Source organism: Pagrus major, chromosome 1 (assembly GCF_040436345.1).
Source record: "Pagrus major chromosome 1, Pma_NU_1.0".
NCBI classification, from domain to species: Eukaryota; Metazoa; Chordata; class Actinopteri; order Spariformes; family Sparidae; genus Pagrus; species Pagrus major.
The window spans coordinates 32,501,243-32,515,472 of NC_133215.1; the positions used below are offsets into that span (position 1 = coordinate 32,501,243).

The 14,230-nt window shown below is 42.4% G+C and overlaps 1 protein-coding gene across 2 annotated transcripts in view; it reads left to right on the forward strand.

The window, feature by feature from the left end:
• LOC141003712 (regulating synaptic membrane exocytosis protein 1-like) overlaps positions 1 to 14,230 on the forward strand; it is a 92,123-nt gene that overhangs the window by 36,981 nt on the left and 40,912 nt on the right. For both annotated transcript variants that reach the window (XM_073475156.1, XM_073475147.1), the window contains exons 3-7: positions 1,556 to 1,854; positions 2,376 to 3,274; positions 13,373 to 13,413; positions 13,709 to 13,819; positions 14,089 to 14,188. In XM_073475156.1, coding sequence (XP_073331257.1) covers positions 1,556 to 1,854; positions 2,376 to 3,274; positions 13,373 to 13,413; positions 13,709 to 13,819; positions 14,089 to 14,188 — 1,450 coding nt within the window. The remainder of the gene's footprint in view (positions 1 to 1,555; positions 1,855 to 2,375; positions 3,275 to 13,372; positions 13,414 to 13,708; positions 13,820 to 14,088; positions 14,189 to 14,230) is intronic.

The window sequence follows — 14,230 nt, forward strand, 5'->3', positions numbered from 1 at the left end:
GTTGTGATGTTATGATGTTTGAGCTGGTATTGTCAGCTGATGATGAGTTGAATAATGGTGAGGAGCTGAAAGGATTACAGGCCACTGCTAATCTGTGGCCCCTCAGCTGAGGTAAAGAGGTGGTGAAAGACCGGGAGAGAAAGAGACTGCAGTGTGCGGCTGGGTGGCTGCCCGACAGCTGTGGGCCGTGCGGGCAGCTGATTTACTTTAGATTAGTCTGGACATGCGCCAACTAGGATTCAATCAGGCCATGATGAATGTGCTTTGGCACGCTGACGGCTAACGGCTAACTGCTAACTGCTAAACTGACTGTTAACGGTCCGTCCCACTGTCGATCAAGGAGTAACATTTTGGGGTTTCCAGAGGTGCCAGAGGTGTTTTGATTTCAACTTGTGCCAAGGTTTTTGCAGCGGAATACAAGAGACAACTGTGTTTCCTCTTTGCTTTGGATTTATTCTCTGAAAAATAAACCGTTGGGATTATAAATACGGACGGAGATAAATCCTGTTTTTGTGCTGTCGAAGTGAGGTGATATTCAGTAGCTATGGCTACATGTGAGTATCCGATGCTGTTGGAGGTTTTGAAGATGCTCTGATGCTGTCTGAGGGTTTGATTTCTTGGATGGAGAATCAAATTTTATAATAGCTGGTGTACATGGCTGTGGTCATCAGTCTCACTTAGTAATAATGCATTTCATTGAATTTTAGAGGATAAATCACAGACAATCGTTGCCTGTATGTACAAAGATGATGCACTGACTACAATAGCCTCCCCCCCATGAATGAAAACAATGCATATGTATACAGTACAATGCCAGTTAGGATTGATCTATTCTTCCTCTTCTTCCACAAAATGTTTTGTAGCCCTCTATAGTGTTATCTTTTTAAGTAGTAGTACACTTTATCGTGTATCACAAACATGAGCATATTTTTTTGAATGGGTTACAATGCAATAAGAGTCAATTCCCAGCAATAGAGCCACAGGGCAGGTTAAACATGGGGGTTCTATAGTTTCTCAAATTTTACAGAATTGGCCATAGAAGGACTGAGCTGTGTTCACAGGTGATGCATATGCTGAAATATTAAAACGGATCATCTGTCTGTCATATATGAGTGCTCTCTGATATTTGATTAGCTGTAGCAAAGAAAGAAGGGGAAAGCATGTGGGAACACCAAGATGTTGTTCTTTAAATAAATTTTAAAAAAAGCTAAGCTATTGTCATTTATTTAAGCTACAAGATGCTACAATTGCTTTTAGTTTTTAATATCTAGGAGAAGTTGTATCTGCTACCATAAGGTTAAAAATGCTGCATTCTTTTGGTGATAGACTTTATGCGCAATAAAATTATTTTTATGTTGTAAATGTTGACAGTCCTGCAGACTTTTGTATCATAGGCATGTCTGCTGACATTTTTAAAAATTTTTTTTAGGTATTCTATCTATCTATTTAAGATTGATCCCCAGAGGGGAAATTGTCAGTTTTAATTGTCAGTTTAATGTTCTTTAATACTACTGAACCCACTTTGCAAACACTGTTGTCCTTTCCTCTCCTGTAGGTAATGTGGGTATGCAACCTGTGCCGTAAACAGCAGGAGATTCTCACCAAATCAGGAGAATGGTTTTCGGGGTCAGGGGTGCGGCCTGGGAGCCCGAGCACCTCCTTGATCAACCCAGCCACTGGAGGTGAGGCGCAACGGGACAGGAAGCTACTACGCTCCAGGTCTCAAGCCCCGCCCAGCACCAACAGCAACGCAGGGCTGCCCGACGGGACACAGCCGCCCGCTGGTGTCACTGCTGCCAAGGGCACAGACACCATGCCCGGCTCCCGCTCTCAAAGTGAACCACCTAGAGAAAAGTAAGGCCTCCAGTAGCTGACACTATGTATGCCTTACATGTACAGCCTGTACCTTTTTTTAAATTAACATGGTAGGAATAGAGAACGGGAGAATGGGGACCATATTTTTTTAAAAACTGAGAAAGCCAGAACTGCTTGTTGACTAAAGCTCCTCTTGTTGTTTAATCTCTGGGGTAAAAAAAGCAGTACATCTGTGCCTGTTCTGGTTTAACCAATGGAGAAGCTAGGTCACAGGTTTTAGTCTTGAGAGATCTTTGATTGAATCCCTTTGTTTTTATTCAGCGGGTGAGTTAGGTAAGAATTCATCACATGTCTCATGTTGGTTTTAATGTGTTCGTATAAAAGTCACCAAGGTTTTGCAAATATTGAGAGAAATGTTCTGGGCACAGGATATTTAATTCAGGATATTTATCATGTTACAAATGCTAGCATTGCTCGTAGTGGAAAAGATGCACCTGTCTTTATGTTTGTGTAAGTCAACTATTTTGTACATGGGTATAATGACTGCTCCTCTCACACAGGAAAAGGCCAGTCTCCCTTCATGAACAAAATGGTAAGGGAGGCATGGGGCGTGGTAGTGGCCGGAGAACTGCCGGGAAGCTGCCGACTCAGTCGTCCCTGGATGAGCGAGTGGTGCCTGGGGACAGAGGAGAGAGACGGTTGGGAGATGGACGGAGGCTGGAGAAGATCCATTCTCAGGACTACGAAGATGGGCAACAGAACTTGGGTCACTCAGAAACACACCGGAGACGCCCAGAGGATGAAGAGCAGAGGGAGCGCCAGCGGCGTGAGGAGGAGTTCCAGAACCGTTACCGTAGTGATCCTAACCTGGCACGATACCCCGTGAAACCACAGAAGGAGGAGCAGGAGATGCGTATGCATGCTAGGGTGTCCAAGGTACGACAACGACGACACAGTGATCTAGCGATCAACGAGGTTGGACTGGGGCCTGGTGAAGGAGGAGGTGGAGGCAGTGCAGGGGAGGTGCCTGAAAACCGTCTGGCCAGGAGGGGTGGAGGTGGGGAGGGAGACCACAAGGCTGTCTTGGAGAACCACCGAGCTTACTCTGTGGATAGGACCGTGGGGGTTGGAGGGAAAGCTCCACCTGCCGGAAGTGGAGTAAGATCAGGACCCCAACCTGGGGGACCGCCGCCTCCAGATTGGGGCCCGAACAAAGGCCGCCTGGATCCTGGTACAACACGGACACCAAGGGACAAGGGTGGGGAGAACCTACTGAGGAAGGACTCTCAGAGCTCGGACCAGTCGGAGTCTTTGCGGCCGCCCCCTCCACGGTCATACAAGAGCAAGCGCGGAGTCAACAAGAGGCAGATGTCCATCAGCAGCTCAGAGGAGGAGGGCGGCTCCACGCCCGAGTACACCAGCTGTGAGGACGTGGACATGGAAAGCGTCAGCGAGAAAGGTCAGTCAGACAGATGTGCTCACTCCACCAGCTTACTAAGCAAAATATGTCCAAACTTGCTTACCTTGCACTGCTTGCTGTCTGTCATCCATTCCCTTACATTAGACACTGTTATAATCATTGTTGAAGCTAGCTTTAAAATCTTTATTCCTTTTTTTTCGACTCGCCAAAACTTGTTAATCAGCTGCTGCAGAACTCACCTAGCTCACATGCCCTTCCTTAATCTGCACATGTGATCCTCATTCTGGATACCTAAATCATAAAGACCTTCATTTGATCACTGAATTTGCTGTTTTCTCATCATTGTCAAGAGCACTTTCAGACTTTGATCTGCTGTACACTCATCACAGCAGTAATAGGTTTGATGGCTAATTGTAGCCTGACCTGCAGCTACACACACACACACACACACACACACACACACACACACACACACACACACACACACACACACACACACACACACAATGTTTTTCAGATGAAAGATGGTTGTAAACATTCACTGACCCTAAAATATCTGAGAAACAAAATAATAAAGCTCCGTTACATTTTTAGTCCTCTTCCCACACTTCATGGCCACATTCTCCTGGCCCTTGCAGCTAAAATAGGCTTGGTAGTAGAAATACAATAATGTGCAAACAAAGTGAAGAGATATTATATTAATACCATCACATTCTAATTGCAGGCAGTAAAACTATACGATAAGTGATAGGATGAGGCACCCACCCAGCGCACAGTGCATTACTGTGTGTCATCTACACCTCTGTGCTGTGGCTAAACCCTGGTGCTCTCAGGACAGCTCTCATTTATTTGGAGAGTCCCTGTGATTTAGGCCAGCAGATTTGTGGAATTAGGCCAGTGGCTCGCATGCTACGTAATGCTTCTCAAACAGCCAGCTGCACCAGCCAACCACGGACAACCAGCTAAATTCAAGCTTGGCTGTGGCTGCGTGGTTACTGCTAGCTCCTTGCAACCTTGCTATGTATTTTGCAGCTGCTGTTAGAGGGGCGATGCCAGACTGTGCTTTAAGCCACGGGACAGCGTCTAAGTTCAAGAGGCGCTAGGTAGAGTTGGCTGTGCTCTATCAGCTTATCTCTCTCACCAGTCACAGAAGGGCCTATTCCAGATGTTTTAAACCAGATTACTATAACTCAGGGACTGGTAATGGGTAAATGGTGTGGATTGAGATTATTAGCTGTTTTAAACACTGTTTAGTGAGCTGGGCCTCAAAACAGGATGTCTGCTTTTAGTCTCATCTGTGGCATGAAGCATGTTTTGCAGGTTAATGTGCATTATATAGATATAGAGATATATGATACATTAGGTTAAGTGGGATGGTAACACATGGTCAAGTGCTCTTTTTCTTTTTTTGGAAGAAATTGCATTTTACGATCTGTTATTGCTCCGGGGTTGGTGTCAGCTGATTGCATTAACTGTAGACCAACTGTCTTGGCAAGAGAGGCTTTGGTGTCAAGAGGTGGTCTGGGTGTTACTGCAGGTTTATGAGACGTGATAAACAACCTCATGTTATGAGTCCGCAATTAATGCGCCTCATAATTAAAGGGTAGGACCTCGCAATTAAAAGATAAGCATCTTTGTTAGACTGCAAGCTTCTTCAGATTAATGCATGAAACAAACATAAATAGCATCAAATTTCAATCACATTTTCCACATTGTTTGAGATTTTATTGGCACTCTTAATCACTTCACCTCATTTGCTGTCTTCTTCCACAGTGGTGTGATTGCACTGGTATGCAGAATTAGTGCCGTCAATTGTTCTCAATGCGCCCACCTCCTAATATTCACATCACAGTAGTGTAAGGAAGCGTGCAACAGTCAATTTACTAGTTTTATTGAAATGTGTCTAGAATATATGTTTGTAATGGATGGAACCCTGGATATTGACACATGATCACCTTTTAAGTTGATATTGTGAACTTGGTATTAAACAGTTACTTATTTACACATCCAACAGTTACAGAGCACAACTATCATTCACACTGAGTCTTTTTGGCCACCCGGCAAGTCCAGGTCCAACAGTCAACCTCTTTTAGCTGTTTTAGTCTCTACAAACTCCCGAGGGCAATATCTGTCTCTTAGGCTACTGAATCAGAATCAGAAATACTTTATTATCCCAGAGGGGAAATTGTTTATGTTACAGCTGCTACCATTCAAAGTTCAGAATAATAATAATATTAATAGTAATAGTAATAGAAGTAGTAATAATAATAATAATATCTATATATAAACAAGAACAACAAAAACAAAACAAAAATAGAAGAAATGTACACATGAATGCTCCACTATGTTCATCAGCGAGTAGAGCTAGTCAATGAATCTATTAGACTGAAAGAAAATGAATTGCCAACTATTTTGATAGTCAATGAATAATCACCATTAATCAAGTCCTTTTTAAGCAAAACTGTTTAACCTTTGCCAGTTTCAGATTCCTTAATGTGAAGATTTACTGCTTTTTGGGCTCCCTGGTAGCTCAGTTGGTAGAACATGTGCCCCACATACAGTGGCTGTGTTCTAGCCATAATGCCCCAGGGTTCAGATCTAACCTGTGACCCTTTGCTTCATGTAATCCCCACTCTGTCTGTCTTCACCTGTACTATCAGAATTAATTTTTTTTTTGAAGTTTTATTGTTCTTTGTTATTTATGGTAGTAGATGAAGAGTAGTTAAACTTTGAAAGCATGTGCCTTCCCAGTATTTTATTTTGTGGTGCTAAACCAAAGTCATACAGTATATTCCAACTGCTGAATACACAAAGGCACAAAGGGAGCACACACACAAATCTTCAGGACAAAGTTGACAACTCGCAATTTCCCCAGTTTCATCTGGCCATGTCTACCAACATGCTAACATTTTGGTCTTGTGGCAAATACAACAACTTAATTCAAGATATTTATTGAACTCCTAAGGGACATGGATGAATGAAAAAGCATGAATGAATTGTAAATGTAGATATTAAACTAAGCGCAAACAGGGGGAATACTTCACTAAGATCAAAAAGCAAAAATCCTTTAAGAATAAGCTCTGCATCAACCGTCAGACAGAATGCATGAAGAAGGTTATGTCCTACTTTTCTTCGGGGATGGATGGGCTGATGATGAGGCGAACTTCCTGGAAAGCGGCGAGCATGGTGAGCAGACTCCGTGATTCTCAGTGGTCAGGACACAGCCACATGATGACTGCTGTACAGTAGGTTCAGTGAAGCAGCTGGTCTCGCCTCTTCTTGCCTTTGAGTCCGGGCTCAGACAAGGTCTATCTCAGACCACAGAGGAGACACAACATCATGAGTTCTCTGGCTGCAGAGTTGGGATTCATGGAGCCAAAAAGTCTTCAGGAATTGAAAAGTTAACTACATAAGAAAAGGAGGATTACAAAATTAATGATTTCATTCTGGAGTTCATTCTGTAGCTTTGTTTAGCTCTCAGTAAAAAGTGAAAAAGAAAAGCCACCCATATTGCCTGTTGCTGCATGGCCAAGCAAAGGAGCTTTACGACAGAGAGCCCAAAAAGGGGTGATGAGCAAAAGCTAAAAGTCAGGATGAGAGGCGAACGGACAAGAGAGAAGAGGAGAGGCGACATGTTTTACAAAGTTTTATAGTCTAGGGGCGTGTTTGGGAAGAAAGAAGATACTTGGCGCTCCTTTACTGATTACTAATTAATTCCTTTGTGTGGAAAGAGAACTGGCCCTTTACTTAAAGAGGAATAAGTAACATAGCAAACATTTTCTTATCTGCAGCATGGGATTATACACGTAACAGTGGAGCACATATAAAATAGAAAATGATAAGTCAAATCATAAGAAAATCATACTGGTAAAAATTAAATTCACTAATGTGGCATTTCCTTCTATCATTGTGTTAAAGGTTATTACCAATATCTAAATGATTACAAGTTGTGAAACACAAGATATATATATTTACACAATCAAGTATATAGTTCTGACCATTTCAGTCACTTAGGGTGAAAAGAAGGAGAAGAAAGGAACCAACTTAGTGAGGAATACAGTGTATTTATCTTGAGTCTAGGTTTAAGACATAAGGATGAAAATGTAAAGTCCATGATGGTGGCAAGGCATGTTTTTCACAGTTCTGTTCCTCGTCATTCTTGACATCCTTTCTCCTTAAGGTCAGAGGTCATTGGGTCTGTGTGTGTCTCTGTGCACTCCAACACAGGCACAAAGAGTGTTATGATTGAACCATTAAAATGATTAAGAAAGAATTTAGTTAATTTGTACACCGATCAGGCATAACATTATGATCACATACTTAATGTTGTGAAGGTTCCCCTTGTGCAGCTGAAACAGCTCTGACCTGTCAAGACATGGACTTAAGACCTCTGAGGGTGTCCTGTGGTGTCTGGCACCAGGGCGTTTTATAGTGGATCCTCTGGGTCTGTATGTTGGGGGGTGGGGCCTCCATGGATCAAACCTGCTCCAGCACATCTTACAGATGCTCGATCAGATTGGTATCTGGGGAATTAAGAGGCCCGGTCAACAGCTTGGGCCCTTTATTGTGTTCCTCGAGCTGTTCCTGAGCAGTGTTTGCGGTGTGTCAGGGCACATTGTCCTGCTGGGGGGCCACTGCCATCAGGTAGTGTTGTTGTGATGAGGGGGTGTACTTGGTCCACAACAGTGTTTGGATGGGTGGTGCGTGTCAAGTGGCATTCACATGTATGCCAGCACCCAAGGTTTCCCAGCAGAACATCGCATTGTGATGAGATGATCAATGTTATTCACATCACCTGTCAATGGTTTTAATGTTGTGGCTGATCGGTGTATATTATAATGGTTTTGGACATTTTATAGACTAAACAATGAATCAAATAATTGTCAAAATATCAATATTATGATAATCAATAATGAAATAATTGTTAGTTGTGGCCCCACCAGTTATTTGGTGCTGAGCAGATAGTGTACAACAGCTTATTCAGACCTTTTTCACTGAAAAGCTGAGAAATGAGCTGAAACTCTTTCACTACACTCTCTAAAAACCTTTTACAGGGTTCATCATTCATGAATTGCTATTGAAGAAATATCGATATTGCCACTTGAAGTAATATTTTAGATATTCAAACTGAGTCAGATGACGCTCTGTGTTGTGAAAAGGTTGCTAGTACCATTCAAAGATAATCAAAAAAGACATTGCAGACTATATTGTTGGCCTCACCTTTTTTTATGGTCTGTTAATGGTGTTTGAATGCTGGTACGATTGCCCCGTTGGACTTTGTTTAAGCCCACTGGAACACTGCAGAAGAATTTAGTTAAAAAACTTACTTGAACATGTAGAGCTGAGATGAACTGGATCTACATACAAAACATTATCAGGACGAATAAGATAGAGCAACTTTACACAATGATGTATACAGTAATGTCTGGTTGTAAGGCTGAATATCTTTTTGTAGAACTTAGTTTTGTAAAGTCAGTAAATGATCACTATTGAATCTACTGATTACTTGTGGGTGTTTTTCCACCAAGTGCCTGTCTAACAGGTAAACATAAGCTTCAATAGTTTTAAGATATAAATCAGGTAGATGAGATTTGACAGTTTGCGCATTTCACTGGATTCTAATAATTAGTTTATGGTTAACATAAAACAGCTTCGTAGCTCCAGTCCCTTTATTGATCATCCTAAGTTAACACTACCTCATAGTTTCATATTAGTATGACATTTCCTGATTAAAGAATATTCTGAATGTATCTAGACTTGTGAAACTTTCTGTCTACTATATTTGTCAAGCAAAAAGCAGTAAAATAGATGGATTTAATGCAAAAAAAAGAACTGAGGCAGTGCGTGCATACAGCTCAGATTACCAGCTCTGATTTTTTCCCCCCAGCGCTCATCACAAAACAAACATGATGTATAAGAGGAAGTTGTTATGTAATTTTCATGCAGAAACAGCTGATTATATGTTCCGAGAATTCTCTTAGCAGGATTATTGTAAACATAATTTACATTGTGGTTTCCCCTTTCTGCCCAATGAACTGCATCCCGCCGGATATACAAGCGTATATGTATATAGACTGAGGCTTTACTAACATATCAGCTTTGACTCAGTGTTCCAAGTAAAATAGAAACAATGAGTGATTCAATTAGGTCACTTATTTGGTGTACAGAAGAACACCAAGGTGATAATGGTGCTGAGGAAATGGAAGTGGAGGTCTGCTGGATGACACTGTGACCCAATGTACCACTATAGCCATTAGTGTGTGTGTGTGTGTGTGTGTGTGTGTGTGTGTGCGTGCAGAAAAAAAAAATTTAAAACATAAAACTCATTACAGAGTGATTGTGAATATGTTTGTAATAATATGTTGAATGAATGTGATCAATTGCATGTCATAGCATTAAACAAGCCAGGGTTGCTAAATTCCTCCATTCATCTGTGTTACCAGTACATGAATAGGACCTGATACGGGGTTATACAGACTGGGATTTGCTAGCTGTTGTTGTGGTCATCAAGTGTGTTTGTAGTCAAAATCAAACCAGCCCCATATGCTTTTCTTAAGAATTGAAACAATACAAACAGTGCTCCATCAATCCTTATTTTCAACCCAAGGAATAAGTATAACAAAAAAGAACATTTCACTTCCTGTCCAATGCTACCACATCCAGTCCACCCAGCCATCCAGTCCATCACATCTAGTGTGATGAGCTGGAAAATATACTGCGACAAGAGAATATGCCAGTGGCAGAGCAGAGAGGCTACGATATCACTGGGTGATAAATACTAAAACCAGAGTCTCTCTGCGCCTGGCTGATGAGTCAGCTGGTCTGAGTAAATGGTCTATAGGCCATCTCACAGCAGTGCAGATCCTCACTGTTTCACATATAGTGTACTCCTTAGCCTGATGGTTAGGGTAAGGTCATTTTTTATACAATCTCAGGCCTGATCCTAGATTTGTATAAGCGCACATGTTGACAAGTGTGTTGGATGACGTGCGGTCTGTGGAGCCTGGCATATTCCAGAGTAGGTGTAACTTTTCCTTTTAGAATTGTATTGTTTCCTATTTTTTCTACTCCCTCATTGAAGCAGATGTCATGTTGCGTGATGGCGACTTTATTTATTAATCTTGATTTGATTTGATATTTCTGTTAGCATAGCTAGCTAGCATGATTAATGCATCTGGTCAAGGCAGTCAGGTTGAACTCTCCACACCTGCCTTAAATGAATGTAACTGGATTAGTTAATTGTGCTAAATGACAATAAAGATGCACATGTATTTAAATAGTTTGTAGTGTCATGGAGACAAATGTAAGTGAGTTCAAGATCATGTGACAAGATCAAGTTATATATTTTGTATGATGGTGGGATTTTCTCAAGCTTGTTCATTCTACTGCCTGCAATTGGTTAAAGTAGTTGGCGCAAACAAGGAGAACACACACACACACACACACACACACACACACACACACACACACACACACACACACACACACTGTTTTCCTGTTTATTAAGAACAATACTACATTAATACCTGCAAAGAGCCTCCTCAGCAGTTTAAACTGTGTGGAGTCAGCATTTACCCTCTCAGCCGCTCTCAGTGGACTTTCAGATTTCAGATTAGCAGCTCTGTCGTCACATCTACTCAGACTTTTTTCAGGTTCTCTGATCTCTATCACCCATGGTCTTATTGGTAACCTTTAGTATTTTACATTTAATTTTCAATAAGAAATGACTTTGGCAAACAGCGAAGCATGTGCTGTATATTTATTTCCATAATGTTGAAGCTCTATTTGCTTCCTTCCTGCTCTCCTTTGTCAGAAGCTCCAACTAAATCAATCCTCTACCAGGCTAGAGCATCTCACTTACCTTGAAACTGAGATTCTTCAAAGTCTTTTAAATCCCCGTCTGATGTCATCTTGCTGTTGTTTCATTCCTGTGGTGGAGAAGTGGCCATGGATCTTGCAGGCTGCTCTGGTCAGATGCTGGGCCAGTTAGTTCTTCTACCTGAGCTGACCATCTGTCAGTGTTTATGAGAGATGGGGTACTCTGACAGTCACTGGTGTCTTTGTTCCTGGCCAGGCTCTGGCAAGAGTTTTGGACAGGCTGACTTGGAGCATAGTAAATTAGTTTGATTATGAATGAAGTTAATTTCTGTTAGCTGTGGTTCTCTAATGACATTTGTATTGTATTTTCTCAGTCCCACTATTAAATATCCTTTATTTCTTTCTTGTTTTCCGCAATTTCCAAAACAGTATTGCATGTTAAGGAGGTCTATTCCAAAAAAGGAACGTCAGGGGATTTCAACAACTCTGTAACTTTGGCATTTGGAATAATATGTAAATATATATAATAATATTTAGGACTAAACACCTCACCTCACTCCGTAACTGGTTGCTGGACTTCCTGACAGGAAGACCACAGGCAGTCCGGGTCGGCAGCAGCGCATCCAGCACCATCGTGCTGAACACAGGGGCTCCCCAAGGATGCGTGCTCAGCCCCTTACTGTTCACCCTGCTGACCCATGACTGCACACCAACACACAACACCAACCTCTTCGTCAAGTTTGCGGATGACACGACTGTGGTGGGGCTCATCAACAACAACAATGAGTCAAACTACAGGGATGAGGTGAGCCAACTGGCCAAGTGGTGCAGAGACAACAATCTCTCTCTGAACGTGGAGAAGACAAAGGAGATTGTTGTCGACTTCCGGAGAGCCTCCACCCAGCACCCTCCACTGACTATCAATGGAGCTGCTGTGGAGAGAGTGAGCAGCACCAGGTTCCTGGGTGTGCACCTCTCTGAGGACCTCTCCTGGAGCAGGAACACCGCATCACTGGCCAGGAAAGCTCAGCAGCGCCTCTACTTCCTCCGCAGACTGAGAAGAGCCAGAGCACCAGTCCACATCATGACAACCTTCTACCGTGGAACCACCGAGAGCATCCTGACCAGCTGCATCACTGTGTGGTACGGCAGCTGCACTGCATCCTGCAAGAAGACCCTGCAGCGCATAGTAAGAGCAGCTGAGAGGATCATCGGTGCCTCCCTCCCCTCCCTCCAGGACACTTACAGCACACGTCTGGCCCGCAAAGCACTCAGCACTGCGGGCGACCCCACCCACCCCAACCACCAACTCTTCAGTCTCCTGCCTTCCGGGAGGAGGATGAGGAGCCTCCGAGCGAGAACCAGCAGACTGAGAGACAGTTTCATTCATCAGGCCATCAGGATGCTGAACTCCCTCCCAGCGCTGCCCCCCCTTCCCTCTCCTTCTCCGCCCGCCGCCCCCACTAACTATGGACATTGTTGACCCCCCCCCCCCCCCCCCCCCCCCCCCATGGCACCAGCCACTTTTACAACTCAAAAACACTTTAAAATCTATTTGCACTGTGTAAGAATGTTTACAATTTCATTGTCATAGACCAGTTTACACCATTTTATACTGTCATATTTATATCAAACTGCCATATTTATATCTATATTTATATCCAATCCCAATACTGACATACCTATTCCACACTATTTATATCTCCGGACTTTATATTCCCGAATGTCTCTTAGCTGTACATATTTTATTTTTATTTTTATTTTTAGATCTATATTTCTATTTTATTTTATATTCTTATATTTCTTATTTCTGTCTGGACAGAGGGAAACACAATTTCAATTCTCTGTATGTCTTGTACATATTGCAGTTTTGACAATAAAGTCGACTTTGAACTTTTTGAACTTTGATATGTACATACCTAGGAGCACCAAGTCTTGAAAGATGGTATTTTCTTCCTGTGTGCATATGTGCAGGGTGCACTGATGGGTCCTTAAGGAGATGAAATGTGGAAAGGAAATGCTCTCTTTGTTTAGGTCGAGATGGCCCACACATAGTTCCTGCATAAAGGCAGATTCCTTTGGGAATTCCCATACTATCTTTAAGAAGGTGACCAGTCTGTCAGGAGGGCAATATGCAGATAAGGATGAGAAGATAAATCCATAAGAGGCCTTACCCGACACTGACATATTTTTACCCAGTCTTTCATTCCTGAAATTGAAATCATACATTATGATATACATTTACTATACATAAAAGACACACTTCTCCCTGGTAGTGACAGAGGCCATGTAACTTATTTTCCCTCTTTCTCCATGCAGGTGACTGGGACTGTCATTCTCTAGATCCTGCAGTGTGGCATGTAAGTCTCAACAAAACATGAGTGTTAACATGCTGCATCTGCCCTGAATACTTCCATTAACTCACATACACCTGTATGTACTCACATGCAGACACACACACAAATTAACAAAATAAAGTAATACAAATCAAACACAAATGTTTTCATACAATTACATAGAATAAACCTATTAAAGCCTAATCAGTAACATTATCACACCCTCTTTCTCCCTTTCATTTTTAACATTTTCTCCTTTCCCCATCCATTTTCCCTACCCTCCTTCACACTCCATGACTTCACATAACTGCTCCTGCAGCATCCAGGTAACTGGCAGCCATCCAAAGAGGGCGACCACCTAATTGGACGCATCACGCTAAGCAAGAGGTCGGCCATGCCCCGTGAGGCGGGCTCCCTCCTCGGCCTAAAAGTAAGTAGGATTCATTCCCACTCAGACCTGTATCACACCTAGCTTGTAAATAACTTGTGCTACATTGAAACTGTAAATTGAGATATTTCATAATTGCTGTAAAAGTGTACTGTATGTTGTAATAAGTAACAAACATTGAAAGATAAAGAGTGTTCAATGACACAAGTACATTGAATAGTGCCTGTGTGCTGATTTTAATGAAATTACCACCGAGTCTGCCAACATGAAGCTCTGTTCCCATCCATTCTCTATGTTTGTCTTGTTTGCAGGTGGTAGGTGGGAAGATGACAGAGACGGGGAGACTTGGGGCCTTTATCACCAAAGTCAAGAAAGGCAGCCTGGCAGATGTGGTGGGACACCTACGAGCAGGTGCAGATCTATTAAACATGTAGTTTCAGTGCAGGAACTGCT